Source organism: Bubalus bubalis, chromosome 12 (assembly GCF_019923935.1).
Source record: "Bubalus bubalis isolate 160015118507 breed Murrah chromosome 12, NDDB_SH_1, whole genome shotgun sequence".
NCBI lineage: Eukaryota > Metazoa > Chordata > Mammalia > Artiodactyla > Bovidae > Bubalus > Bubalus bubalis.
In genome coordinates, this window is record NC_059168.1 from 40234708 (window position 1) to 40262203 (window position 27496).

The window sequence follows — 27496 nt, forward strand, 5'->3', positions numbered from 1 at the left end:
CACATGTGAAATGAATCACTAGTCCAGGTTCGACGCATGATACAGGTACTTGGGGCTGGTGCACTGGGATGACCCAGAGGGATGAGATGGGGAGGGAGGTGGGGGGGGCGGTGAGTTCAGGATGGGAAACACATGTACACCCATGGCGGATTCATGTCAATGTATGGCAAAACCAACACAATATTGTAAAGTAAAATAAATAAATAAATAAATAAAACTGGAAAAAAAAAAAAAAAAGGTTCAAGGAAAAAAAAGAAAGCCAAACAAAGTTGCATATCTAACAGACCATTGTTGTGTGATGAAAAGGGGAAGAAGAAAAGCTGTAAGACTTCCATGAGACTAGAATTTTCATTCCAGTAGAAAACATTTGAGCAAGTACAGATGTTCTGAAATTAACTACTTTAAATTGAATGTATTATGGAATCTATGTTAAAAATAAGAGGTTTTTGGGGAAGGACCTTTAAATTCCTTCTGACCCTGAGAATCTGTGAAATCCTGAAAGATGGTGAGAGATACTAAAACATGGATAAAGGCTTTAAGGAAAGAATTGACCCAGCTGAACAAAGAGTTAGTTCTGCTATTAATAAGCAAGCAAAATAAATCTAAGCCACAGAAAAATGATGTAAAGAGATCATCAAGAAGAAAAACATAATGGTTCTATTATCTGTTTATTTAGTATGTTTTTGGAGAATAAGAATATTATATGAAAATGTAAAGACTTGCAAAATAGAGACCATGTGGAATGATATAAGGAAGATTTCCCTTATTTGAAACCTAATTTCATCATGAATATTAGTGTTTCAAAAAGTGAGAGTGGAGCCAAAACTCTTACATAGTAGCTTTTTAAACATAAAATATATAATTTCAGGAAGGGAGTTCAATAACTACTTCAGCCCTTAATTCATAGACTGACAATAGAAAGAGAGCTAAGAGAAATATGGCTATCATTCCAGTATACTATTTGGCCAAACTGAATTCCTCTTAAGAGAGAAGGAAACATTTGAGGATTTAGGAAGTCTGAAATGATTTTATAACAGATTACCACAAAGATAAAGTAGACTTGAAAGTATGTAAGTGAATAAGACTTCCAAGAGATAAATGAATTACAATATTGAGAAAAGATTGATGATACAAAGTAAAAAGTTGAGTGCAAACTGGAGTTATGGACATAATTTTATAATACATTTTGCATTTCTAAAATAGATTCAAGAACTGTGGTTAGGACTTACAGGATTACGAGTTAAACAGAAAAGTTGTTATATATCAACTCATCAGGCAAGCTCAAAATGTATTTAGTTAATAATAATGAAAACATCTGAATTAGAGTATATCAGTGTGGAGTGAGAAATAAATGGATTGAAAGATAGTCTATTATAAGATAAAATAAAATGTGTAATATATACCACAACCAGTAAATAATTAGTGAAGGGGAGCAGAAAAGAATAACAATAATATAAATTTGCAGAGTGTTGTATTATAACTTGTTATTTGTTGTTCAGTCGTGTCCGACTCTGCAGACTCTAGGGACTGCAGCATGCCAGGCTTCCCTGTCCTTTCCCATCTTCCAGAGGTTGCTTAAACTCAAGTCCATTGAGTTGGTGATGCTGTCCAACCATCTTGCCCTCATATCATAATTGTATTACAATCAGTTCAGTACAGTTCAGTTCAGTCGTTCAGTTGTATCCGACTCTTTGTGACCCCATGGACTGCAGTACAATTGCCAGTTACCACACTAGACAAAAAACTGTCTGAAATCTATTAAAGAATGTCATTGACCAAAACCCCATAACTACTTGCCAAAAGAGAAATACCTGAAAACAATAAAATATTAAGATTTTAAAGAATCAAGTTTTTTCATGCACATGTAAGCAAAGAGTAAGATGAGCATTTTAAAAAATTATCTTATGTTCTAGAGTAAAATATCATTATGAGAACTAGACAAGATAAAACCAAGTGAAAATAAAATGATAGAATTTGATATGGCCAGATTGCTAGTGTTGTGTTTTTTTTCCTTAGAGAAAAGAGAAAAAAAAAAGAAAATCTAGCAGATATTCAAGAAGAACATGTTACAAATATAACTAGAGGTATTATAAACAAAGTCAGGAAATGACTAATCAGTCACCTGTTAGGTCTTCATACTGGTCTCTATGGAACCCAAATATACAGGTAAAACGAGTAGGGGCTCTGGTCCCTCCACCCATGTTTCAACCTGAGCATTCTCCATTGTTCTAATCTTTTTATCAGGCTGAAAAGAAACATTTCATTACTAAAAGAGTTTGAAGATAACTGATTATACTATAATAATTAGTAAGCTCCAAAGTAAAGCTCCCAAAGAAAGGCAGTGCCAAAGAATGCTCAAACTACCACACAATTGCACTCATCTCACATGCTAGTAAAGTAATGCTCAAAATTCTCCAAGCCAGGCTTCAGCAATACGTGAACTGTGAACTTCCAGATGTTCAAGCTGGTTTTAGGAAAGGCAGAGGAACCAGAGATCAAATTGCCAACATCTGCTGAATCATCAAAAAAGCAAGAGAGTTCCAGAAAAACATCTATTTCTGCTTTATTGACTATGCCAAAGCCTTTGACTGTGTGGATCATAATAAATTGTGGAAAATTCTAAAAGAGATGGGAATAGCAGACCACCTGACCTGCCTCTTAAGAAACCTGTATGCAGGTCAGGAAGCAACAGTTAAAACTGGACATGGAACAACAGATTGGTTCCAAATAGGAAAAGAAGTACGTCAGGGCTGTATATTGTCACCCTGCTTATTTAACTTCTATGCAGAGTACATCATGAGAAACGCTGGACTGGAGGAAGCACAAGCTGGAATCAAGATTGCCGGGAGAAATATCAATAACCTCAGATAGGCAGATGACACCACCCTTATGGCAGAAAGGGAAGAGGAACTAAAAAGCCTCTTGATGAAAGTGAAAGAGGAGAGTGAAGAAGTTGGCTTAAAGCTCAACATTCAGAAAACTAAGATCATGGCATCTGGTCCCATCACTTCATGGGAAATAGATGGGGAAACAGTGGAAACAGTGTCAGACTTTATTTTTCTGGACTCCAAAATCACTGCAGATGGTGATTGCAGCCATGAAATTAAAAGACGCTTACTCCTAGGAAGGAAAGTTATGACCAACCTAGACAGCATATTAAAAAGCAGAGACATTTACTTTGTCAACAAAGGTCTGTCTAGTCAAGGTTATGGTTTTCCCAGTGGTCATGTGTGGATGTTAGAGGTGGACTATAAAGAAAGCTGAGTGCCAAAGAATTGATGCTTTTGAACTTTTGTATTGGAGAAGACTCTTGAGAGTCCCTTGGACTGCAAGGAGATCCAGCCAGTCCATCCTAAAGATCAGTCCTGGGTGTTCATTGGTAGGACTGATTTTGAAGCTGAAACTCTAATATTTTGGGAACCTGATGCGAAGAACTGACTCATTTGAAAAGACCCTGATGTTGAGAAAGATTGAGGGCAGGAGGAGAAGGGGACGACAGAGGATGAGATGGTTGGATGGCATCACCAACTCAATGGACATTGGTTTGGTTGGACTCCGGGAGTTGGTTATGGACAGGGAAGCCTGGCATGCTGCAGTTCATGGGGTCGCAAAGAGTCGGATATGACTGAGCAACCTGAACTGAACTGAACTGAAAGTTGAATATGCAATTAACAAGAATTTATATTTGGAAGGGATTTAACAGCATTATCCAGAATAAGATTTTTTTCCCCAATCGTATGAGAACTCATTTTGTGTGTGGTGATTTTAGTAAATTAAAAAAAATCAGAATGTGTATATGCCGTAGTCTTGGACACAATGGTGAAAATATGTACCAGTAAGTCTCAGTGAACTCTGGGAGTTGGGGATGGACAGGGAGGCCTGGCGTGCTGCGATTCATGTGGTCGCAAAGAGTCGGACACGACTGAGCGACTGATCTGATCTGAACATCTTGCTAGCTTTGTTATTCTCTTATAACCTGCATTCTGTCTCCACTGTTTTTGTGTATTCAAATTGTGTTTATTTTAAGTTCACTTCCCCCTTGAAGTCTATTGTTTTCCTTTTTTACATTTTCTGCCAGAGTTGTATATTGTGTATTTGTTTTCAATAATATTTTTGCCTCTCTTTTGTCAGAGACAAAATTTTGGAGAGTTGACATTGAAGATATGTTGAGTCTTCAATTCAGAAATACAGTATCTTTCTCCATTTCTGTAGGTCTTTGATTTCTTTCATCACTGTTTTGGCTTCTAGCATATCAATCCTGTACGTGTAATGTTAGGTATATATGTTTTTCTCTTTTCTTTTGAAATGTTTAATGCTATTGAAAATGATACTGCTTTTGTAATTTTGTTTTCCAATTATGCATTATTAGTGTATAAAAATACAATTGATTTTTGCTTGTTGACCTCATCTTGGTAAACTTGCTTATTAGTTCTAGGATTTTTTTTTTTTCAGATTCTTTGGAATTTTCTATATAGTTAATCATATCATCTGGGAGTAGGGACCACTTTATTTCTTCCTTTCCAGTCTGTGTACTTTTTGTTTGCTGACGTTTTGCACTACCTAGGGCTTCCAGCACTTTATTGAGTAGGAATGGTGAGAGTGGACATCCTTGGCTGTTCCCAGTTTAAGGGAGAAAACTTTCAGCCCATCATCATTTATAATAATACTAGCTATATGTTGTTTTAGATATTCTTTTTCAAGTTGAGGAAGCTGTCCTTTACTGTCCGAGAGTTTTTATCTTGAATGGATAGATTTTGTCAAATACTTTTTCTGCATCAATTGATGTGATCATTTGGGTTTTTTTACATTCTTAATATGGTAGGTGACATTAATTTCTAACTTTTCTTTTATTTTTTATTTTGCATCAACATGAGAGGAGGCTATTGGTCTGAGTAGTTTTCTTTTTCTTTCTTTCTTTATGCTTTTTTTTCCCCTCTACTGTCTCTGTCTGGTTTTGGTTTTATGGGTAATGCTGGCTTCATAAAATGAGTTGTAAATTATTCCTTCCATTTTTGCTTTTTGGAAAAGAGTATACAGAATTGATGTTACTTCTTTTCCATGTGTTTTGTAGAATTTTACAGTGAAGCCATCTGGGGTTAGAGATACCTTTTTTTCTGAACAATGTTTGTTTTAGAACTTGATTTCATCTGGGACTTATTTGGTTAATTTGTTTCATTTCAGGTAACTTTTAGTAGTTTGTGATTTTTAAGCAGTTTCATTTCATCTAAGTTGTCAACTTTCTGTCCATAGAGTTGTTCATAATATTTGTGTTTTATACTTTTAATACTAGTTTCTATAGTGACATTCTGTTTTCATTCCTAGTATAGGATTGTTTTTCTCTCTTTGTTTTCTCTTTTGTTAGTCTTGATATCATTTTATTGGTCATTTCAAAGAAACAGCTCTTGGTTTTGTGGCTTTACTGTATTTTTCGGTTTTCAATTTCACTGATTTCTGTTTTTATTTCCTTTCTTCCATTTGCTTTGGGTTTGGTTTGTTCTTTCCTTGGTTCCATCAGATGGAAACTTACTTATTTGAATCTTTCTTTTGTAGTAAAGTATTCAGTGCTAAATTTGTTTCTAAGTCCTTCTTTGGCAGAACCACACACATTTTGATATGTTGTAGTTGTCTTATATATTACATCTAGACTAATTTAAATTCCTCCAGACCATATTATAATTTTTGCTTCAACTATGAAATACATTTTAACTGAAGAAAGGAATAATCCATTGCATTTTCCCAATATTTACTATTTTTTCTCTTTTATTCCTGGTAGTCTACATTTCCTTGTATGATTTTCTTTTCTTTTTTGAATATCTTTGTTTAGCAATTCTTATATAGCAGATCTGCTGGCTATGGCTACTCTTAGTACTCCTCACTTGAGAATGTCTTTATTTAATTCCAGAAAGATGTTTTTGCTGGATATTGGATTGACTGTTATTTTCAGCACTTCAAATAGGTTGTGACTCTTCCCTCCGGTCTTCAGGGTTTCTGATGCGAAATTCACAGTAATATGAGTCATTTTACCCTGTAACTAACTATTTTACTCTAGCTCCTTTCAAAGTTTTTCTTTTAGTTTTCAGCAGTTTGTGTGTATGTGTCTGGGCATCGATTTATTTGGGTTTATTCCAGTGGAGAATTCACTGAACTGTAGGTTTATGTATCTATAAAATTTGGGACATTTCAGCCATTATTTATCAAATATTTTTCTGCACCACACTCTTTACTTTTCTTCTTCAGGAACTGCAGTATCATGAAGATTTGTTAAATGTTCTGTTATTGCCTGAGATTCTGTTCAATTTTTTTCATGTTCTATTTTGCTGTTTTTTGGGTTGGTATATTTTTATTGATCCATCATCAAGTTCCGTGACTCACATGTCATCTCTGTGATCATATTGAACCCAATCATGTGTTTAAAAAATTTTGTTTTGGTCATTGTATTTTTCAGTTCTAAAAGTGTTATTTAATTTTTTCTTTGTATATTCTATGTCTTTGCTACACTAATCTGTCTTTTCCATTTATTCCAAAAGTGTTTGCTGTGACTTTCTGGAACATTTTTATTATAGTTTCTTTGAAGTCTTTATCAGATAGTCCCCAGTTTTGTGTAATTTTGGCATTGATGTCTTGAATTAGTGTAGTGGTTTTGTTAAATTTATTAACTAAAGTCCATCATTTACATTAGTGTTCACTTATATAATAAAGTTTTATGGGTTTTGACAAATGCATGATGTCATGTATTGACCATTATAGTATCATGCAGAGTAGTTTCTCTGCCTGAAGTTTCTCCTGTGTTCTACTTATTTATCCCTCTGCCCCCTGTTTCAGAATGGCATATGGTTGAAATCTATGTTATATAACTGTTTCAAACCAGTTTTTGTTTCCTTTGAATATATCCAGAAGTGGAATTGCTAGATCACATGATAGTTCTATTTTTAATTTTCTGAAGAACCTCCACCTGTTTTCCATAGTGGTTATACAAGTTTATATTCCTTCAAAGGGTTTCATTTTCTCTACATCCTTACCAGCATTTGTTATTACTTGTCTTTTTGATAATAGCCATGCTAACAGGTGTGAGGTAATATCTCATAGTTTAATTTGCATTTCCCTGGTAATCAGTTATGGTGAGCACTATTTCATGCACCTATTGCCATTTGAATGTTTTCTTTGGAAAAAATCTGTTAAAAATAGCCTTTATCCATTTAAAAATTGGGTTATTTATCTTTTTTTGCTATTGAGTTGTATCATTTTTATATGTTTGATACTGGATATGTGATTTAAAAATATTTTCTTATTCCATAGGTTGCCTTCTCATTTTGTTGATGGTTTCCTTTGCTATGCAGAAGTTTTTAGTTTTTTAGTTAGTCCCACCTATGTAAATATTTTTGCTTTTATTGCCTTTGTTTTTGGTATTAGATCCACAAGAGTCATTACCAAGACAAATGTGAAGGAACCTACCCCCTGTGTTTTCTTCTAGATCTTTTATGATTTTAGGTCTTACTCACAAGTCTTTAAATCCATTCTGAGTTGATTTTTATATACAGGATAACATAGGGGTCCAGTTTAATTGTTTTGCATTTGGCTGTCTAGTGTTCCTAGCAGCATTTACTGAAGAGCCTGTCCTTTCCCCATTGTGTATTCTTGACTTCATTGTCAATTAATTGACCATGAATTTATAGGTTTATTTCTGGGCTGTCTGTTCTGTACCATTGATTGATGTCTGCGTTTATACCAGTACCATCCTGTTTTGATTATTACAGCTTTGTAATCTGGTTTGAAATCATGGAATGTGATGCTTCCAGCTTTGTTGTACTTGCTCTGTATACTTTGGCTATTCAGGATGTTTTGTGGTTCCATGTAGATTTTAAAACAATTTCTATGAAAAATACCACTAGAATTTTGGTAGAGATTACATTGAATCTGTATATTGTTTGACTAGTTTGCATATTTTAACACTATTAATTCTTTTGATCCATGAGCACATAATATCATTCCATTCATTGTGTTTTCTTTCCTCAATGTTTTAAAGTCCTCTGTGTACATAGTTTTCATATCCTTGGTTAAATTTATTCATAAGTAATGGATTCTTTTTGACACTATTGTTTGTATGCTGGAGTCATAAGGATTTTCTCCATAGGTGTCATCTACAAACAGATAATTTTACTTTCTTTCTTCCCAATTTGGATGTCTTTTATTTCTTTTTATTGCCTGACTTCTCTGGCTAGGACTTTCAGTACTATGTTGAATAAAAGTTGCAAGAGTGGGGATCCTTGTCTTGTTCCTGATCTTAAGGGAAAAGCTTTCAGCTTTTTACTTGGGTACGATGTTGGATGTGGGTTTCTCATAATTAGCCTTTGTTAGGTTTGGGTATGTTCTTTCATTACTCAGTTTTTGAGAATTTTTGATCGTGAAAGGATTTTGAATTTGTCAAATGCTTTTTCTGTATCTATTAAAATGATCTTAAGGTTTCTATCCTTCATTTTGTTAATGTAGTTTATCATGTTAATTGATTTGCATATTGAACCATCCTTGGATCCCCAAAATAAATCCCACTGGATCATGGTGTATGAGTCTTTAATGTACTGTTGAATTCAATTGGCTAATGATTTGTTGAGTACTTTTGCATGTGTGTTCATCAGAGATCAGATCAGATCAGTTGCTCAGTTGTGTCCGACTCTTTGTGACCCCATGAATCGCAGCACGCCAGGCCACCCTGTCCATCACCAACTCCCAGAGTTCACTGAGACTCACATCCATCGAGTCAGTGATGCCATCCAGCCATCTCATCCTCTGTCATCCCCTTCTCCTCCTGCCCCCAATCCCTCCCAGCATCAGAGTCTTTTCCAATGAGTCAACTCTTCGCATGAGGTGGCCAAAGTACTGGAGTTCCAGCTTTAGCATCATTCCTTCCAAAGAAATCCCAGGGCTGATGTCCTTTAGAATGGACTGGTTGGATCTCCTTGCAGTCCCTTGGAGAGACTCTCAAGAGTCTTCTCCAACACCACAGTTCAAAAGCATCAATTCTTCGGTGCTCAGCCTTCTTCACAGTCCAACTCTCACATCCATACATGACCACTGGAAAAACCATAGCCTTGACTAGACGAACCTTTGTTGGCAAAGTAATGTCTCTGCTTTTCAACATGCTACCTAGGTTGGTCATAACTTTCCTTCCAAGGAGTAAGCATCTTTTAATTTCATGGCTGCAGTCACCATCTGTAGTGATTTTGGAGCCCAGAAAAATAAAGTCTGACACTGTTTCCACTGTTTCCCCATCTATTTCCCATGAAGAGATGGGACCGGATGCCATGATCTTCGTTTTCTGAATGTTGAGCTTTAAGCCAACTTTTTCACTCTCCACTTTCACTTTCATCAAGAGGCTTTTGAGTTCCTCTTCACTTTCTGCCATAAGGGTGGTGTCATCTGCATATCTGAGGTTATTGATATTTCTCCCGGCAATCTTGATTCCAGCTTGTGTTTCTTCCAGTCCAGCGTTTCTCATGATGTACTCTGCATATAAGTTAAATAAGCAGGGTGACAATATACAGCCTTGACGAACTCCTTTTCCTACTTGGAACCAGTCTGTTGTTCCATGTCCAGTTCTAACTGTTGCTTCTTGACCTGCCTACAAATTTCTCAAGAGGCAGGTCAGGTGGTCTGGTATTCCCATCTCTTTCAGAATTTTCCACATCAGAGATACTGGTCTGTAATTTTCATGTAGTCTTTGTCTGAATTGATCTTTTCCATTGTCCTTCTAGTTCTGTTTCATTTATTTCCATTCTGGTCTTTATTTCCTTTTTCTACTAATGTTGAGATTCCTATTTCTAGTTCTTTTATATGTAAAGTTAGAATATATATTGGATTTTTCATTTTTCATAGTATAAAACTTTATTGTTACAAATTCCTTCTTAGAACTGTAACCCACAAGTACTGATACATTTTGTTTCCATTTTCATTTGTCTCAAGTTGTTTTTTGTTTTTTATTTTTGAAAAGTTGTTCTTTGAGCCAGTGATTGTTAAAGAGTATATTGTTCCCGTTTCCATATATTTGTGAATTTGCTAGTTTTTCTCTTGTAATTGATATCTAATTTTGTATCATTGTGGTCCAAAAAGGCACTTGGTAATACTTTGTATGATTTCATTTCTTAAGTTTGTTACAACTTGCTTCATCACCTAACATGATCTAGCCTGAAAATATCTTCCCTGTGTACTTAAGAAGAATATATTCTGCTGCTGTTGTTGGACTCTTCTGTGTATGTCTATTAGATTTCTCTTATATAATGTTTAGTTTACATCCATTATTTCCCCATTAATTTCCTATCTGGATGATCTATCCATTGTTCAAAGTAGGGTATTGAAGCCCTATACTATTTTATTGCTATTCCCCCCTTTAGATCTGTTAATATTTGCTTTACATATTTAGGTTCACCTATCTTGGGTACATAGATATTTACAATTGTGATATCCTCTTGATGAAGTGATCCCTTTATCATTATATAATGATCTTACTTGTTTCTTGTTATAGTTTTTGGTTTAAAATATATTTTGTTTGACATAAGTGTAGTTTCCTTTGCTTTTTTTTGGTTTCCATTTACATAGAACATCTTTTTCCACCCCTTCACTTTGAATCTTGTATGTCTTTGAATCAGAAACAAATCTCTTGTAGATGTCATGTAGTTGGGTCCTTTTTATTTTTTTATCCATTCAATCACCCTGTCTTTTGATTGGTGATGAAGCCTGCTTTCTTGGTAAAAGTATGGGCAGTTAAAAAAATGTTTTATGTCAGGTTGAAAAGAAAATATATTCTTTATTTTAATGTGGCCTTTAGATAAAAACTGTTAATTGTATTGTTTCAATTTATTTTTGTTGGTTGCGTATACAATATGAAATTGTATTAAAATCTTCCATGATTTTTCCAGCTTTCTTTCAGCTAATTTCAGCTAATTAGTTTCTTATCTTTTTATTTTGTTTCTCTGCATCACTATGTTTTAGTTGTCTTATAAATAGTATACATTTATTTATTTTTTAACAACCTTAAAGTTTCTTTAGCTGGTGAGCTTAATCTACTCAAATTTATTATTATTGTTGACATTTTTTAAAAATCAAAGATGTTATTGATTATAATGTACATCATCATTTTATATATGTATATTAAGTCTCCACTGAGTGTGCTGCCTAGTTGCTTCAGTCGTATCTGATACTTTGTAGCCATATGTACTGTGGCCCACCAGGCTCCTCTGTCCATGGCATTCTCCAGGTAAGAATACTGGAGTGAGTGGCCATGCCTGCCCTCAGGGAATCTTTCTCACCCAGGGATTGAACTCTGTCTCTTATGTCTCCTGCATTGGCAAGCAGCTTGTTTACCATTAGCACCACCTGGGAAACCCTAAGTCTCTACTAGATGCTTGAAAGTTCATAATTATCTTCCTCATGAATTATTTTTGTTTATTTAAGATCTACTTTATATGTAATGCCTGACACTGCCCATTAAACTATGACACAGTACCTTTAAAATAATCTTACATATGGAACACTCAATTGTTGCAGTCTGTGTAAGTCTTTGGTTGCCAATTTCAGAATCTCAAATGAATTTAACCAAAAGAGAGATTTATTAACTCTTGTAAGTGAGAAGTACAGGGCTTTTTTGGCTCTAGGTATGAGTGACTCCAGGGCTTATGCAGTGTCACTAGGGCTCTTTCTCTCTCCCTGTCTTAACCCTACTTTTCTCAGTTCTGAATTTTATTTTCAGGCTTTATTTTCCATTTACTGGAGAAAAGTGATCACTGATATTTCTAAGATTTTGGTATCCTTAAAGTTTATCATCTGTCTTGTGTTACTTAGTTACATCAACTGCTATGGAAGACTCTTCCACCTAGTTGAGCACTTTGCTTTTTCTGAACTAGTTATGGCGGCCAGTGTACATTCTAGATCGCCAGGCTTGGTCATGTGCCCAACTCTGGAATGTAAGGGAGGATACACTATGATCGCAGCCCTACTAGGTCTACACAGATAGTTTGAGGTTGGGTTCCTCAAAGGAAAAATCAGAGAACGTTTCCAGTGGATAGAAAAGAGATGCTAGGAAGGCAAATACCATGTATGTGTACAGTGCATCCCTTTTCAGGTCATTAGACACCTCTTCAGAAATTTAAATGAGGATGTGAAACTACTTTTTTTTTTTTTAATTAAATTTTATTTATTTTTAAATGAAACAAAGATGAATATTTCTAATGATAAAAGTTACAATTCACAAAGAAGATAGATAAAAGATTAATATACTGCTAAGTCACTTCAATCGTGTCTGACTCTGTGCGACCCCATAGACGGCAGCCCACCAGGCTCCCCCGTCCCTGGGATTCTCCAGGCAAGAACGCTGGAGTGGGTTGCCATTTCCTTCTCCAGTGCATGAAAGTGAAAGTGAAGTTGCTCAGTTGTGTCCGACTCCTAGCGACCCCGTGGACTGCAGCCTACCAGGCTCCTCCATCCATGGGATTTTCCAGGCAAGAGTACTGGAGTGGGTTGCCATTGCCTTCTCCAGAGGATCCTCCCAACCCAGGGATAGAATTTGGGTCTCCCACATTGTAGGCAGATGTTTTACCATTTGATCCACCAGGGAAGTTTACAGTAGAATTGTTTAATTAATTAACTGACTATTATAATGAGACCTCCTTGATCACTAGGCAATTTATTTGTTCACTGTCCATCTCCATGAGCCTTCTGGTCAATTGATTTTTAATTTAGGCCCTCCAATATAATCTGACTTGGAAGTTTATAGAGAATATTGTATAGCTATCAAATGACAAGTGTGGGAATGATTCAAGTGTATGTCAACACATAATTATGTTCATGTGAAATCATATGAAGAGAAGATTCAGATTATAGAGTGGAAAAGGTATATGGATTGAAATCAGCAAAGAGTAAGACATTGGACTGGTTGGATATCTTTTTCCCCACTTGCAATGTAATAAGTTACATATCAAATTAAAACTCTGGTTTTCTTTTTGGGCTTTTATGTTTTTATATTCTGCTTTTCTGGCCACTAGCTTTCAGAATAGAAGCAGGGAGTCTCTACCAGCTTCTACCTCAGGAAGCAAAGACCATTCAGTTCAGTTCAGTCACTCGGTCGTGTCCGACTCTTTGCGACCCCATGAATCGCAGCACGACAGGCCTCCCTGTCCATCACCAACTCCCAGAGTTCACTCAAACTCAAGTCCATCGAGTCGGTGATGCCATCCAGCCATCTCATTCTCTGTCGTCCCCTTCTCCTCCTGCCCCCAATCCCTCCCAGCATCAGTCTTTTCCAATGAGTCACCTCTTTGCATGAGGTGTCCAAAGTATTGGAGTTTCAGCTTTAGCATCATTCCTTCCAAAGAAGACCCAGGGCTGATCTCCTTTAGAATGGACTGGTTGGATCTCCTTGCAGTCCAAGGGACTCTCAAGAGTCTTTCCAGCACCACAGTTCAAAAGCATCAATTCTTCGGTGCTCAGATTTCTTCACAGTCTAACTCTCACATCCATACATGATCACTGGAAAAACCATAGCCTTGACTAGACGGACCTTTGTTGGCAAAGTAATGTCTCTGCTTTTGAATATGCTGTCTAGGTTGGTCATAACTTTCCTTCCAAGGAGTAAGCATCTTTTAATTTCATAGTTGCAATGACCATCTCCAGTGATTTTAGAGCCCCAAAAAATAAAGTCTGCCACTGTTTCCACTGTTTCCCCATCTATTTGCCATGAAGTGATGGGATCAGATGCCATGATCTTAGTTTTCTGAATGTTGAGCTTTAAGCCAACTTTTTCACTCTCCTCTTTCACTTTCATCAAGAGGCTTTTTTGTTCCTCTTCACTTTCTGCCATAAGGGTGGTGTCATCTGCATATCTGAGGTTATTGGTATTTCTCCTGGCAATCTTGATTCCAGCTTGTGCTTCTTCCAGCCCAGCATTTCTCATGATGTACTCTGCATATAAATTAAATAAGCAGGGTGACAATATACAGCCTTGATGTATTCCTTTTCCTATTTGGAACCAGTCTGTTGTTCCATGTTCAGTTCTTACTGTAGTTTCCTGATCTGCATATAGGTTTCTCAAGAGGCAGGTCAGGTGGTCTGCTATTCCCATCTCTTTCAGAATTTTCCAGTTTCTTGTGATCCACACAGTCAAAGGCTTTGGCATAGTCAATAAAGCAGAAATAGATGTTTTTCTGAAACTCTCTTGCTTTTTTGATGATCCAGCAGATGTTGGCAATTTGATCTCTGGTTCCTCTGCCTTTCCTAAAACCAGCTTGAACATCTGGAAGTTCGTGGTTCACATATTGCTTAAGCCTGGCTTGGAGAATTTTGAGCATTACTTTACTAGCATGTGAAATGAGTGCAATTGTGCAGTAGTTTGAGCGTTCTTTGTTATTGCCTTTCTTTGGGATTGGAATGAAAATGGACCTTTTCCAGTCCTCTGGCCACTGCTGAGTTTTCCAAATTTGCTGGCATATTGAGTGCAGCACTTTCACCCACATCATCTTACAGGATTTGAAATAGCTCAACTGGAATTCCATCACCTCCACTAGCTTTGTTCGTGGTGATGCTTTCTAAGGCCCACTTGACTTCACATTCCAGGATGTCTGGCTCTAGGTCAGTGATCACACCATCGTGATTATCTGGGTCTTGAAGATCTTTTTTGTACAGGTCTTCTGTGTATTCTTGCCACCTCTTCATATCTTCTGCTTCTGTTAGGTCCATACCATTTCTATCCTTTATTGAGCTCATCTTTGCATGAAATATTCCCTTGGTATCTCTAATTTTCTTGAAGAGATCTCTAGTCTTTCCCATTCTGTTGTTTTCCTCTATTTCTTTGCACTGATTGCTGAGGAAGGCTTTCTTATCTCTTCTTGCTATTCTTTGGAACTCTGCATTCAGATGCTTATATCTTTCCTTTTCTCCTTTGCTTTTTGCTTCTCTTCTTTTCACAGCTATTTGTAAAGCCTCCCCAGACAGCTGTTTTGCTTTTTTGCATTTCTTTTCCATGGGGATGGTCTTGATCCCTGTCTCCTGTACAATGTCCAAACCTCTGTATATAGTTCATCAGGCACTCTATCTATCAGATCTAGTCCCTTAAATCTATTTCTCACATTCACTGTATAATCATAAGGGATTTGATTTAGGTCATACCTTAATGGTGTAGTGGTCTTCCCTTCTTTCTTCAATTTAAGTCTGAATTTGGCAATAAGGGGTTCATGATCTGAGCCATAGTCAGCTCCTGGTCGTGTTTTAAAGACCATTGCCTAGTGTCAATTAGTGTATTGAGTAGACCAGGGTTAGGGCAGAATTACTTCTCTTCAGGCTTGGGTACCATACTGGTAAAAATAGTTTGCCATAGAGTGGGAGGAGGAAGGGGTTTCCTCATCTTTTCTTCTGTCAGAACTGGACCCCTTTATAGACTTACTTCAGTATTTTGTTTCCTAGGTATGGATAATTCATTCTTCCTGTGCTTCCCTTGGGACTACTGCATGGGTGAAAATGTAATGACTTTTATGTGAATAAAGATGTAAATAAGTTTAGTTTCTTTGTTACTGTGAAGAGGTATGGCTTCACAGTTTAACTAAAATTGAAATAATTTCTTCAACTGACTAAGAGCATTGCTAACATCAAAGTTTTTGGAAATTGATTAAGAAAATTGTGCATGAGTTGGCTTAATTGTGAAAGAGAATTTATAAACTTTAGTAAATGTATAACATTTTTTGCATCTATTAAGTAATACAGTAGAGAAAAGACAAGGTGATAGGTAGGAGAAAGGGGCTAATGTTAGTAGTGATGAAAGGACACAGCATTTTGGTAAATACACTGAAAATTCACCTGAAAAATTTAATCTTATTCTCAATCTAAGTTTTTAATATTAGTTTGACCTTTTTACCTTTACTTTCCTAATATGCTAGCCTCTTGATAAATATTTGTTAGTTGAATGAATAAAGGGATCAATGAAGAGTAAATAGATGAATGACAAAATTCTAAACCTTCACAATACAAATAAATATATATGTCAACTTCTCTTATTAAGATTTGAAAACAAAATAATCTTTTAATTTAGATAATGTAGGTGAAATGATTGATTTGGTTTAAGAATTTCATCAGTGAACTTTTCATAAGTTGGATTACTATATCTAAAATACAAATAGTAATAAATGAAGTAAGATAACTTGAATTTGAAATGATCTTATATAATGAGATACATACTCTTTAATTTAGGAATAGTTGATTGCTACGTTCAGGAGATGATTCTTTTTAAAGGCTTTATTCTCTTCAAACTTGATTTACTTTAGAATTTTGCCAAGTAAAAGTTGTTTTGAAGTTTCTACTTACAATGAATCAGTTTTCACTTTGAATTATCATAGATTTTAATTTAGCAAAATGGAGTGAATAGATTATACTGTATATCATTTTGGGGTTTAATGCTGTATGTCTAGAAAATAGTTTCCCCTGCATTTGGATCTATATGATTAATATAATCTACTGGTTTCCATGTTTGCATATTTGAATATGGCTTATGGTAAAGAGTGTAGGCTATGGTGTCAGATTTGAATTTCAGTCCCCAGTCTGCTACTTAGTGAGCAGATTATTCAACTTGTTAAACCTTAAGAAAGATCTTGTATAAAACAGAGGTGGTACCATAAGAGGTTCTTAGCACAGTGTCTGGGGACATAGTAAACAATCAGGAATTGGAAACAACCATTTTTTTTCCCTCACTGTCTTTGTTTTGCAGCTTTCCCCACAAATAAACCAGATAAAGATGCAAGGCATGTAATAAAAGTGGTAAGTATTGCTCTTAAATTTATGTTTCACATACATTTGACTTTTTTATTTTCTGTTTTATTTAATTTTTGTAAAAATGTTTCTCATCTTAGTCTTCATGATTTTATGATCAACACAACAAACATTATTATATATTTTTATATTATAAAAACTTAAAGACTAGGGAATTTTGTTGTTCTTCATTGACGTTCTTCATTGACATTTATCATCCTTGTATCTTATCTAGATATCTATTTTCTCCTTCTCTTTTCCTCTCTGTTCTAGATGATGAAGTCCATAATGGCAGGAATGAGGTTTTGTTTGTGATTGCACCCCCTGTGCCTAGTATAATTAATGAAATATAGGAGAAACTCAGTAAAAGTATCATGTATGAATGAACCACCAAGGTAGTTTGCAGTGTATCCACCATGTTTTGCATGTTAGTACACATGAGTGTCTGTGTATGTGTACAATTCTCTTGATGAAGGTGAAAGAGGAGAGTGAAAAAGTTGGCTTAAAACTCAACATTCAGAAAATGAAGATCATGGCATCTGGTCCCATCACTTCATGGGAAATAGATGGGGATACAGTGGAAACAGTGGCAGACTTTATTTTTGGGGGCCCCAAAATCACTGCAGATGGTGACTTCAGCCATGAAATTAAAAGACGCTTACTCCTTGGAAGAAAACTTATGACCAACCTAGATAGCATATTGAAAAGCAGAGACATTACTTTGCCAACAAAGGTCCGTCTAGGCAAGGCTATGGTTTTTCCAGTGGTCACATATGGATATGAGAGTTGGACTGTGAAGAAAGCTGAGTGCCCAAGAATTGATGTTTTTGAACTGTGGTGTTGGAGAAGACTCTTGAGAGTCCCTTGGACTGCAAGGAGATCCAACCAGTCCATTCTGAAGGAGATCAACCCTGGGATTTCTTTGGAAGGAATGATGCTAAAGCTGAAACTCCAGTACTTTGGCCACCTTATGCGAAGAGTTGACTCATTGGAAAAGACCCTGATGCTGGGAGGGATTGGGAGCAGGAGGAGAAGGGGACAACAGAGGATGAGATGTCTGGATGGCATCACTGACTCGATGGACGAGAGTCTGAGTGAACTCTGGGAGTTGGTGATGGACAGGGAGGCCTGGCGTGCTGCGATTCATGGGGTCGCAAAGAGTCGGACACGACTGAGCGACTGAACTGAACTGAACTGAACACAAGAGTGTCTGTGTATGTGTACAATTCTCAGTGTTTTTAGTAAGTTCTTTCCATAAGAAGACTGCTTTCATGTGTTAGACTGTATAGTGATGCCATTACAAAATGTTAAAAATGAGATTCTTTATTTAGTGAGAAAATCTTGAGATTTTTGTGATTCAGGTACTATTATTTATTATATATGTATATTCGTATTTTCACATTTGAAATACCAATTCCATCTTTAAAACTTTTTTTCTAATAAAATCAATTGTTCTTTTCTTTTATAGGAATATCAAGAGAATGGCCCATTGTTTTCAGAACTTAAATTTTATCAAAGAGCAGCAAAAAAAGACTGTAGTAAGTAAAATAAGTAAAGTAAGCTACTTCTATATATATGTTTGCTAAGCGGGAGTTAGTATTTTTGTCTTTTTCTGGCCTTATGGAAAATTTTTTTCAATTAGAAAATTTTATTATAAAATGATAGTTAATTGTTATGTAAAAATGACAGAGGTATATAAATAGTGATATTATGTACAGAATGGGTTATATATTTCAAATCGAAGTTATTTGTTACCTTACATAAAATGTTGAATTGTTGATCGAAGCCACCAAGAGTTCTTGAGGTGTAAAAGATAGAATGAAATTATTTCTTTTGCAAAAAACCATTTGGATAGAAAGGATATAAAGAAAAAACATTAAAAAGGGCAGTAGATTATAAATTAAAGGAATGACCGTAGACTAGATTAGGCCAAAGCATATGAAAATGATTATAAACATTAAAATGATTTAGAAAATAAGTTAAAAATATTGAAAATTTTTATGTTGGAAAATTAATTGGAGCTGAATATCAGATGTAAGAACTATTAGTTAGAGGATTAGACTATGAAGTAAATATGAGCAAGGCTAAGAAGAATAAAAGCATTTTGTAAAAACTATATGATACAGATGGATTTGTAAAGCTTGAAGGAAATTGATATGAGCAATGCCTGTATAATCAAGGTCATTTACATTATGTTTAGGAAAAAGAATGATGAGTCTCACCTCAATAATTAACTTTGTTTTCTTTAATAAAACCTTCTGAACATCAAGACTGTAGTCTTTACTAACTGCTTAAACTATGTCAGAGTGACAAATAGAATCCATTAAACTTCATTGTTTATCAGTAGAGCTGTCTTAAACATTAAGCATATTTGGTAGAAAAGTGAAAAATTAAATAAGCTGCCTGATTTTTTAAGCGAATTTGTTTTTTTTTTTAAACAAAATTTAATCAAAACAGTTTCTGTACAATATAGTTTCAGAGTAAGATGATTCTCCTGACCAATTTCTATTTTTTTAAAAAATCTTATTAATATTTGGCTCTGCCAGGTCTTTGTTGCTGTTTGGGCTTTTCTCTAGTTGTAGTGAGCAGGGGCTACTCTCTAGTTGCAGTGCACAGCACAGGCTTCTCATTGTGGTGGTTTCTCTTGTTGCTGAACATAAGCTCTGGGGCGCATGGGCTGAGTAGTTGTGAGGCAGGGGCTCAGTTGCTCTGCAATAATGTGCAATCTTCCCGGACCAGGGATTGAACCTGTGTCTGCTGCATTGGCAGGTGGATTCTTTCCCACTGAGTGACCAGTGAAGCCCCTATTTTTTTTTTTTTTTTTTTTTGCTACTCTGGTTTTAGGTTTTCAGTAATAAGAAAGAAAAAGCTGTCTTTCTACTGCTCCTTTGGTAGTTATCATATTTTTTTTTAATTTAAAAATTTAACAAGCATATAAGGGAATGAATTTTGTTAATGGATAGAACTGCTACTGCTAAGTCACTTCAGTCGTGTCCGACTCTGTGCGACCCCATAGACGGCAGCCCACCAGGCTCCCCCGACCCTGGGATTCTCCAGGCAAGAACACTGGAGTGGGTTGCCATTTCCTTCTCCAATGCATGGAAGTGAAAAGTGAAAGTGTAGTCGCTCAGTCGTGCTCGACTCTTAGCGACCCCATGGACTGCAGCCTACCAAGCTCCTCCATCCATGGGATTTTCCAGGCAAGAGTACTGGAGTGGGGTGCCATTGCCTTCTCCAAATGGATAGGAACATTTGGATAAATAGTGTGTCCTCAGTTGCTCAGTCGTGTCCGACTGAGAGCCCCTTGGACTAGCCCACAAAGCCCCTTTGTCAATGGAATTTTTCAGGCATGAATACTGTAGTGGGTTGCCATTTTCTGCTCCAGGGGATCTTCCTGACTCAGGCATCGAACCTGTGTCTCTTGTGTCTCCTGCATTGCAGACAGATTCTTTACCACTGTTCCACCTGAGAAGCCCCCATACTACACTTGATCTTAGCTAAAAGGGTGAGAAGCAATAAATGATATCGATGAATTTTATGACTATGACTATTTTTGTTTTTGTTGCATATTCTATTTGTTTATTTACTATTATTTTTTTTGGAGTATATTTAATATACAATATTGTATTAGTTTCTTCTGTACTTTCTTTAGATTCTTTTTACATATAGAGTATTAGAGTATTGAGTATAGTGATTATGACTTTTTAAATGTTAGAAATCTGTATTATGTATTTAATATTATCTGTTAATTATTGCAATAAATAGAATTTGAAACTGTTAGCTAGATATATTTGATTTTTAAAAAAATATTTTTAGGAAGGTCTAATTTCTATTTGTTAGCTAAATAAATTTAAGCATCTACACAAATGTAAGAGATACCTTTCTAAAAATATATACTTTTTTCCTATTAAATTTGTCTTTACAGTCAAAAAATGGATAGAACTCAAAAAGCTTGATTATTTGGGAATTCCTCTGTTTTATGGATCTGGCATAACTGAATTCAAGGGAAAAAGGTAAAATGGAATTACTATAATCAGATATTGTCCTGTAACTATTTCTTATGTGATCTATTAGTTATTTGTAGCTATATAGCTAGTTACCTAAAGTGTAGTGGGTTATAATGACAAACTAATATTATCTTAGTTTCTGTAGGTCAGTTATCTATATAAAAATGGCTTCCCTAGATAGTTCTGGCTCAGGACTTCTCATGAGGATGTAGTCAGATGTCTTCTGGCTCTAGTCATTTTGACTGAGGAAGCTCACTCATGTGGCTATTGGCAGGCCTAAGAAGATCTGATTCTAAATTCACTCATGATTGTTGGCAGGCCTCACTTCCTCACTATGTAGGTCTCTCTGTTGGCTGCTTGAGTGTCAAAAAGACATAGCAGCCAGCTTCCAGTAATTGAAAGAGAGGACAAAGAGCACACACAAGAGTATGCATCCAAGAAGAAAGTCACAGTCCTTATATAATCTTATTTTAGAAGTGATATCCCATCATTTCCCCTTTCTTAATGGTACATCCATACCATATAATACTGTGCAGCCCATTAAAGAAATCAGTTAGAGCACTACCAGTTGATTTGGAAGGATTTCAATGAGGTATTATTGAAAAAAGTGTGATGCAAAAAAGTTCTTATAAGAAGATCACATTTTTGTAAAACAGATGTAAAAATTTCTATATGCCTTTGTGTGTGGCTACATAGATACAGAACAGGGGCTGATGTGAGTATGTAAGTGAAGGGAAGTGAAGAAGAGGAGGAGGTCTGAAACAGAAAAGAAAAGGAAGAAGTGCATTTTTTAAAAAAACACAAGTTTATAAATGTATAGAGAAAGTAAATATGATTTTATAAGGTCAAGAAACAAATGTAAATAAAATATTCTGTATGGGAAAATAATTTGCTCAAGGCCTTATGTCAAGAAGGTAGTAGAATCAAATTAAGTTCAAGACTAATTTAGAAGGACTCCTCTTTTCATGATCTAAGACCATGTAAGTGGCTCAGCACAGCTTGCTCTTCTACTCAGAAACTGTCTGCAAAGTAAATACTTAGTAATGTGTTTCTGCAAAAGGCCAAGATTATTAATATGCATTCATTCTCAGTTAGTTCAGATTGGATCATTCTTCACTGTTAGGTTGGGGGCATTTTTCCGTTGTTTCAAATTCGTAAATGGACCGTTTCTGCATTGCCATTTTAACATCTCCTTTTGACTTCTCCTTCTTATAGTTACAGATTTATGGTAATGGAAAGACTGGGAATAGATTTGCAGAAGATCTCAGACCAGAATGGTACTTTTAAAAAGTCAACTGTCTTGCAGCTAGGTATCCGAATGGTAAGAAAGAATGACTTATTTCCCATGCTCCATTTTCAGATTATTTACTTGTTACAACATACAAATTGTTGCCCTTTGTGGAATTATCAGAGAATGAAGGATTATTGCCCTAGAAATGTCAGTTATTGAGAGTAGATGCTATTTTGGTGAAATTGATAACAGTGGGCTCTGTAAGTGACAGAATGTGCTGTGTTTGGCACTACAAACTCAATTAGGCTTTGGTTCTACTGTCTGATTTTTTTTTTTTTTTCCCTCACAGCTTTGTTTTACATACCAGGACAAGCTTGCATTGCTATAAGAATAACCTCTCTTTGTCAGTTATTTTTATGACTATGCAAAGTATGGCAAAATATATTATTTTCCATACTACACATGTGATAAGGGGGTGCTATAAAGTTTTTATTATGAGTTTGGGATGGTGGTATCATTAATGTGGCCGTGAATAATATCAGTATATACTTTGCCAAATAAGAAGCAATGAAATCTTACTAGCACCCATGCACACATTTTGTTTATACCACAAATTTGTCTTATCTTGTTGGTTTTTGGTTTGCCTAAACTTCATTTTATTTTTTCCATTTTAGATAGAATGCGACTACCCCTGCCAGGTTGGGATGTGGCAAATAGACTTCATTAATTTTCCCACTCATCCTCTAGCCAGCCAACAAATGTTTTTTGAGCACTAGGTGTAGGTAACATGCAAGTCTCAAGGGCTTCAGAGAGGAAGCATAGATGTTTTCTGTTGCTGTACAGAGGGAGAATGGCTTTCTCTGTGGTAATGGACATGGTGTTTTGCTGAGTGGGCGTCATGATTATTTCACTTCAGTTCTCCAATTTTGCCATGTTTCTCCTCTTTGGACAGAAGATTTGGGCATCAGACTGTCGGGAGTGTAGCACAGGTATTGCTGAGTCTTGGCTTCCTTTCCATCAGAGGTGCCCTTAAAACATTAAAACATTTGGTGTTCAAGGATCCTTTTATGCAACTTTTCCCCAGGATGCACGACCAGAACATGTGATAATTTTAGAATAGATAAATGCACAATTGGGAAATACATCACTTTGTCATTGTTAATATGAAAAAAAAGTGTTATTTTCTATTCAAAATGTTCAGGTTGATCATGAGTTCTAAATTGACATCAGTATAACTGTATATATTTCTTTTCACAGTTGGATGTTCTGGAATATATACATGAAAATGAATATGTTCACGGTGATATAAAAGCAGCAAATCTACTCTTGGGTTACAGAAATCCAGATCGGGTAAATACAGTATTAAACTGTTGCCTTCAGTAAGGATCCTCAAAGTACCGTACTGAGACAGACATTCAGAAAACAAACTCCTAACTGGGAAGAGTTTGCAAATGAGGACTTAACATGATGAGTGTTATAATTTATCTTATCTTGCTTATCTAATTTAATGCACTAAACTAATAAGTAGGGCTTCCCTGGTGGCTCAAATGTTAAAGAATCTGCCTGCAGCACAGAAGATTTCAGCTTCAATCCCTGGGTTGGGAAGATCCCCTGGAGAAGGAAATGGCAACCCACTCCAGTATTCTTGCCTGGAGAATTCCATTGACAGAGGGGCCTGGCAGGCTAGTCAGTGGGGTTGCAGAGAGTCAGACACAACTGAGCAACTTTCACTTTTTGAATTAATATGAGGAAACTGAGACCTGGTTCAGTTCAGTTCAGTCACTCAGTCGTCTCCAACTCTTTGTGACTTGATGGACTGCAGCACGCCAGGCTTCCCTGTCACCAATTCCCATCACCAATTCCCGGAGCTTACTCAAACTCATGTCCATTAGGTCGGTGATACCATCCAGCCATCTCATCCTCTGTCGTCCCCTTCTCCTCCTGCCTCCAATCCCTCCCAGCATCAGGGTCTTTTCCAAGGAGTCAACTTTTCGCATGAGGTGGCCAAAGTATTGGAGTTTCAGCTTCAGCATCAGTCCTTCCAATGAACACCCAGGACTGGTCTCCTTTAGGATGGACTGGTTGGATCTCCTTGGAGTCCAAGGGACTCTCAAGAGTCTTCTCCAACACCACCGTTCAAAAGCATCAATTCTTCGGTACTCAGCTTTCTTCACAGTCCAACTCTCACATCCATACATGACCACTGGAAAAACCATAGCCTTGACTAGACGGACCTTTGTTGTCAAAGTAATGTCTCTGCTTTTGAATATGCTATCTAGGTTGGTCATAACTTTCCTTCCAAGGAGCAGGCGTCTTTTAATTTCATGGCTGTAATCACCATCTGCAGTGATTTTGGAGCCCAAAAAAATAAAGTCTGACACTGTTTCCACTGTTTCCCCATCTCTTTCCCATGAAGTGATGGGACCGGATGGAACATTTTCTGAATGTTGAGCTTTAAGCCAACTTTTTCACTCTCCACTTTCACTTTCATCAAGAGGCTTTTTACTTCCTCTTCCCTTTCTGCCATAAGAGTGGTGTCATCTGCATATCTGAGGTTATTGATATTTCTCTTGGCAATCTTGATTCCAGCTTGTGCTTCTTCCAGCCCAGTGTTTCTCATGATGTACTCTGCATAGAAGTTAAATAAGCAGGGTGACAATGTACAGCCTTGATGTACTCCTTTTCCTATTTGGAACCAGTCTGTTGTTCCATGTCCAGTTCTAACTGTTGCTTCCTGACCTGCATATAGGTTTCTTAAGAGGCGGGTCAGGTGGTCTGGTATTCCCCAGCTTTACTGAGATTTAATTGACAAAAATTGCATATGTTTAAGTTGCACAACATGAATTTTTAAGGTACACAAAGTGATGATTTATTATACATATGTATTGTGAAATGATTAATCAAATTAACACATCGATCACTTCAAATAGTTGCTTTTTGTTTTGTTTTATGGTGAGAACACATAAGATGTACTCTTTTAAAAAATTTGAAGTATATAGTCACCGTGTTGGGCATTAGATCCCCAGAACTTACTCATCTTCTAACTAAAAGTTTGTACTCTTTGACCAATTTCTCTCCATTTCTTCCAGCTCCCTCCCCCCACCAGCCCCTGGCACTACTGTTCTACACTCTCGTTCTATAAGTTACTTTTTGTATATGCCACATGTTAGTGAGATCATGCAGTGTTGTCTTTCAGTGTGTCTTGACTTATTTCACTTAGCATTATGTCCTCTGGGTTCATCCATGTTGTTGCAAGTTGTGTATTTCTGTCCTTTTTATGACTGATTGTACATGTATATAGCACATTTTCTTTATCTGTTTATCCATCAGTAGACACTAAGGTTGTTTACATGTCTTGGCTACTTTTAATAATGCTGCAATAACAGGGGAATACAGGTATTTCTTCAAGATAATGATTTCTTTTCCTTTGGATATATATCCAGAAGTGGTTTGCTAGATCATATGGTAATTCAGTTTTTAATGTGTTGTTTTTTTTTTTTTCTGAAGATGCTCCATACTGTTTTCTGTGCTTCCCAGGTGGCACTGTGGGTAAATAATCTGCCTGCCAATGCAGGAGACTCAAACCTGCATCAAGAGATGCAGGTTTGATCCTGGGTCAAGAAGATCTCTTGGAGTAGGAAATGGCAATCCATTCCAATATTATTTCCTGGAAAATTCCGTGGACAAAGGAGCCTGGTGGGCTGCAGTCCATGGGGTTGCAAGAATCAGAGATGACTGAGCATGCGTGCATGCACACACATACTGTTTTCTGTAATGACTGTACTGGTTTACATTCCCACCAACAGTTGTACAGGGGCTCCCTTTTTCCAAACCCTCACTAACATTTGCTATCTGTAATAGCCTTCTAACAGGTATGAGGTGATGTCTCATTATGGTTTTGCTTTTTCATTTCCCTGATAATTAATAATGTTGAGCATTTTTTCATACACTTATTGACCATTTGTATGTCTTCTTTGGAAAAAATGTCTCTCTAGGTTCCCTTGTCTGTGTTTTAATTGATGTATTTTGTCTTGCAAGTGAGTTTTATGGGTTCTTGTATATTTTGGATGTTAACCCTTAGCAGATATGTGGTTTGCAGATATTCTCTCCCATCCCATCGGTTGCCTTTTCATTTTGTTGATGATTTCCTTGGCTATGGGGGATCATTTTCATTTGATGTAGTCCTACTTGTATATTTTTGGTTTTGTTTACCTATACCTTTGGTTTCAGTTGCAAAAAAATCATTGCCAAAACCAGTGCTCATGGATTGGAAGAATTAACATTGTTAAAATGTCTATACTACCCAAAGCATGCACATGAGTTTGGATGAACTCCGGGAGTTGGTGATGGACAGGGAGGCCTGGCGTGCTGCAATTCATGGGGTCGCAAAGAGTTTCACACAACTGAGCAACTGAACTGAACTGAACCCAAGGCAGTGTACAGATTCAGTGCAGTCCTTCCCAAAGGTCCAGTGATATTTTTTACAGAAATAAAAACCCACTCCTCAAATGTGTATAGAAGCAAAAAAGACCCTGAAAAGCCAAAGCACTCTGGAGAAAGAACAAATCTGGAGACTTTATACTTCATGATTCAAACTATATTGCTGTGCTCTAGTAATCAAAGCAGTATACTATTGGCATAAAAGCAGACCCAGCGCAATGGAACAGAATTGAGAGTAATGCATATATGATCAGTTAATCTTTGACAAGGGTGCCAGGAATATTCAATGGGGCAAAGATAGTTTCATCAATAAATGGTGGTGGGAAAATGGGATATATACATGCAAAAGAGTGGACTTGGATTCTTATACCATATACAAGAATAAGCTCAAAATTGTTCAAAGACTTAATTGGAAGACTTGAAACTGTACATCTAGAAAAAACCTAGGGAGGCAGCTTAATTTTAATTGATTTAAATTTATAAGCCACATGTCGCTAACAGCCAATGCATCAGCAGAGATTTAAAAAGTTAAAAAATGGAGTGTATAAAAAAATAGCATTTAGCTGGGTGTTTAACTGAACTGTACATGAAGAGAGAAATTTCTTAATAAAAATACCCCTAAAATCTTAGAAAATATGGAGAAATTTCAAATTTTAAGATGTCTGTATATTTTAAAAAATTGGAAAAGGAAAGGCAAATGAAAAGCTGAGAAGTATTTATGACAGACAAAGTTTAGGATATATAGCAAGTTTTAAAAAAATTAAAATAAAAAACAACAAATAGTTTCTTAAAACAATGATTAAAAAGAATGAACAACATAGAAGAAATAGAACTGTTTGAGAAATAGATGAAAAAAAGTTCCCCATCACTAACAACTGAGAGATGTACAAATAAAACAATGAGGCAACATTTCACAAGAACTTATCAAATAGGAAAAGTTTAAAATAATAATCTGATGACATTCAGGCTGATGAGGGTACAGGCACTTGTAGAATGCCAATGGGAATGTAAATTAAATGAGAGTAGGAGATAAAATCAA

General features: G+C 36.2%; 1 protein-coding gene across 4 annotated transcripts in view; it reads left to right on the forward strand.

Annotated features, from left to right (window-relative positions):
- VRK2 (VRK serine/threonine kinase 2) overlaps positions 1-27496 on the forward strand; it is a 108493-nt gene that overhangs the window by 15635 nt on the left and 65362 nt on the right. For all 4 annotated transcript variants that reach the window (XM_025261057.2, XM_006070305.3, XM_006070302.3 and 1 more), the window contains exons 3-7: positions 16739-16788; positions 18248-18317; positions 20705-20792; positions 22002-22107; positions 23275-23367. In XM_025261057.2, the coding sequence (XP_025116842.1) occupies positions 16739-16788; positions 18248-18317; positions 20705-20792; positions 22002-22107; positions 23275-23367 (407 nt within the window). The remainder of the gene's footprint in view (positions 1-16738; positions 16789-18247; positions 18318-20704; positions 20793-22001; positions 22108-23274; positions 23368-27496) is intronic.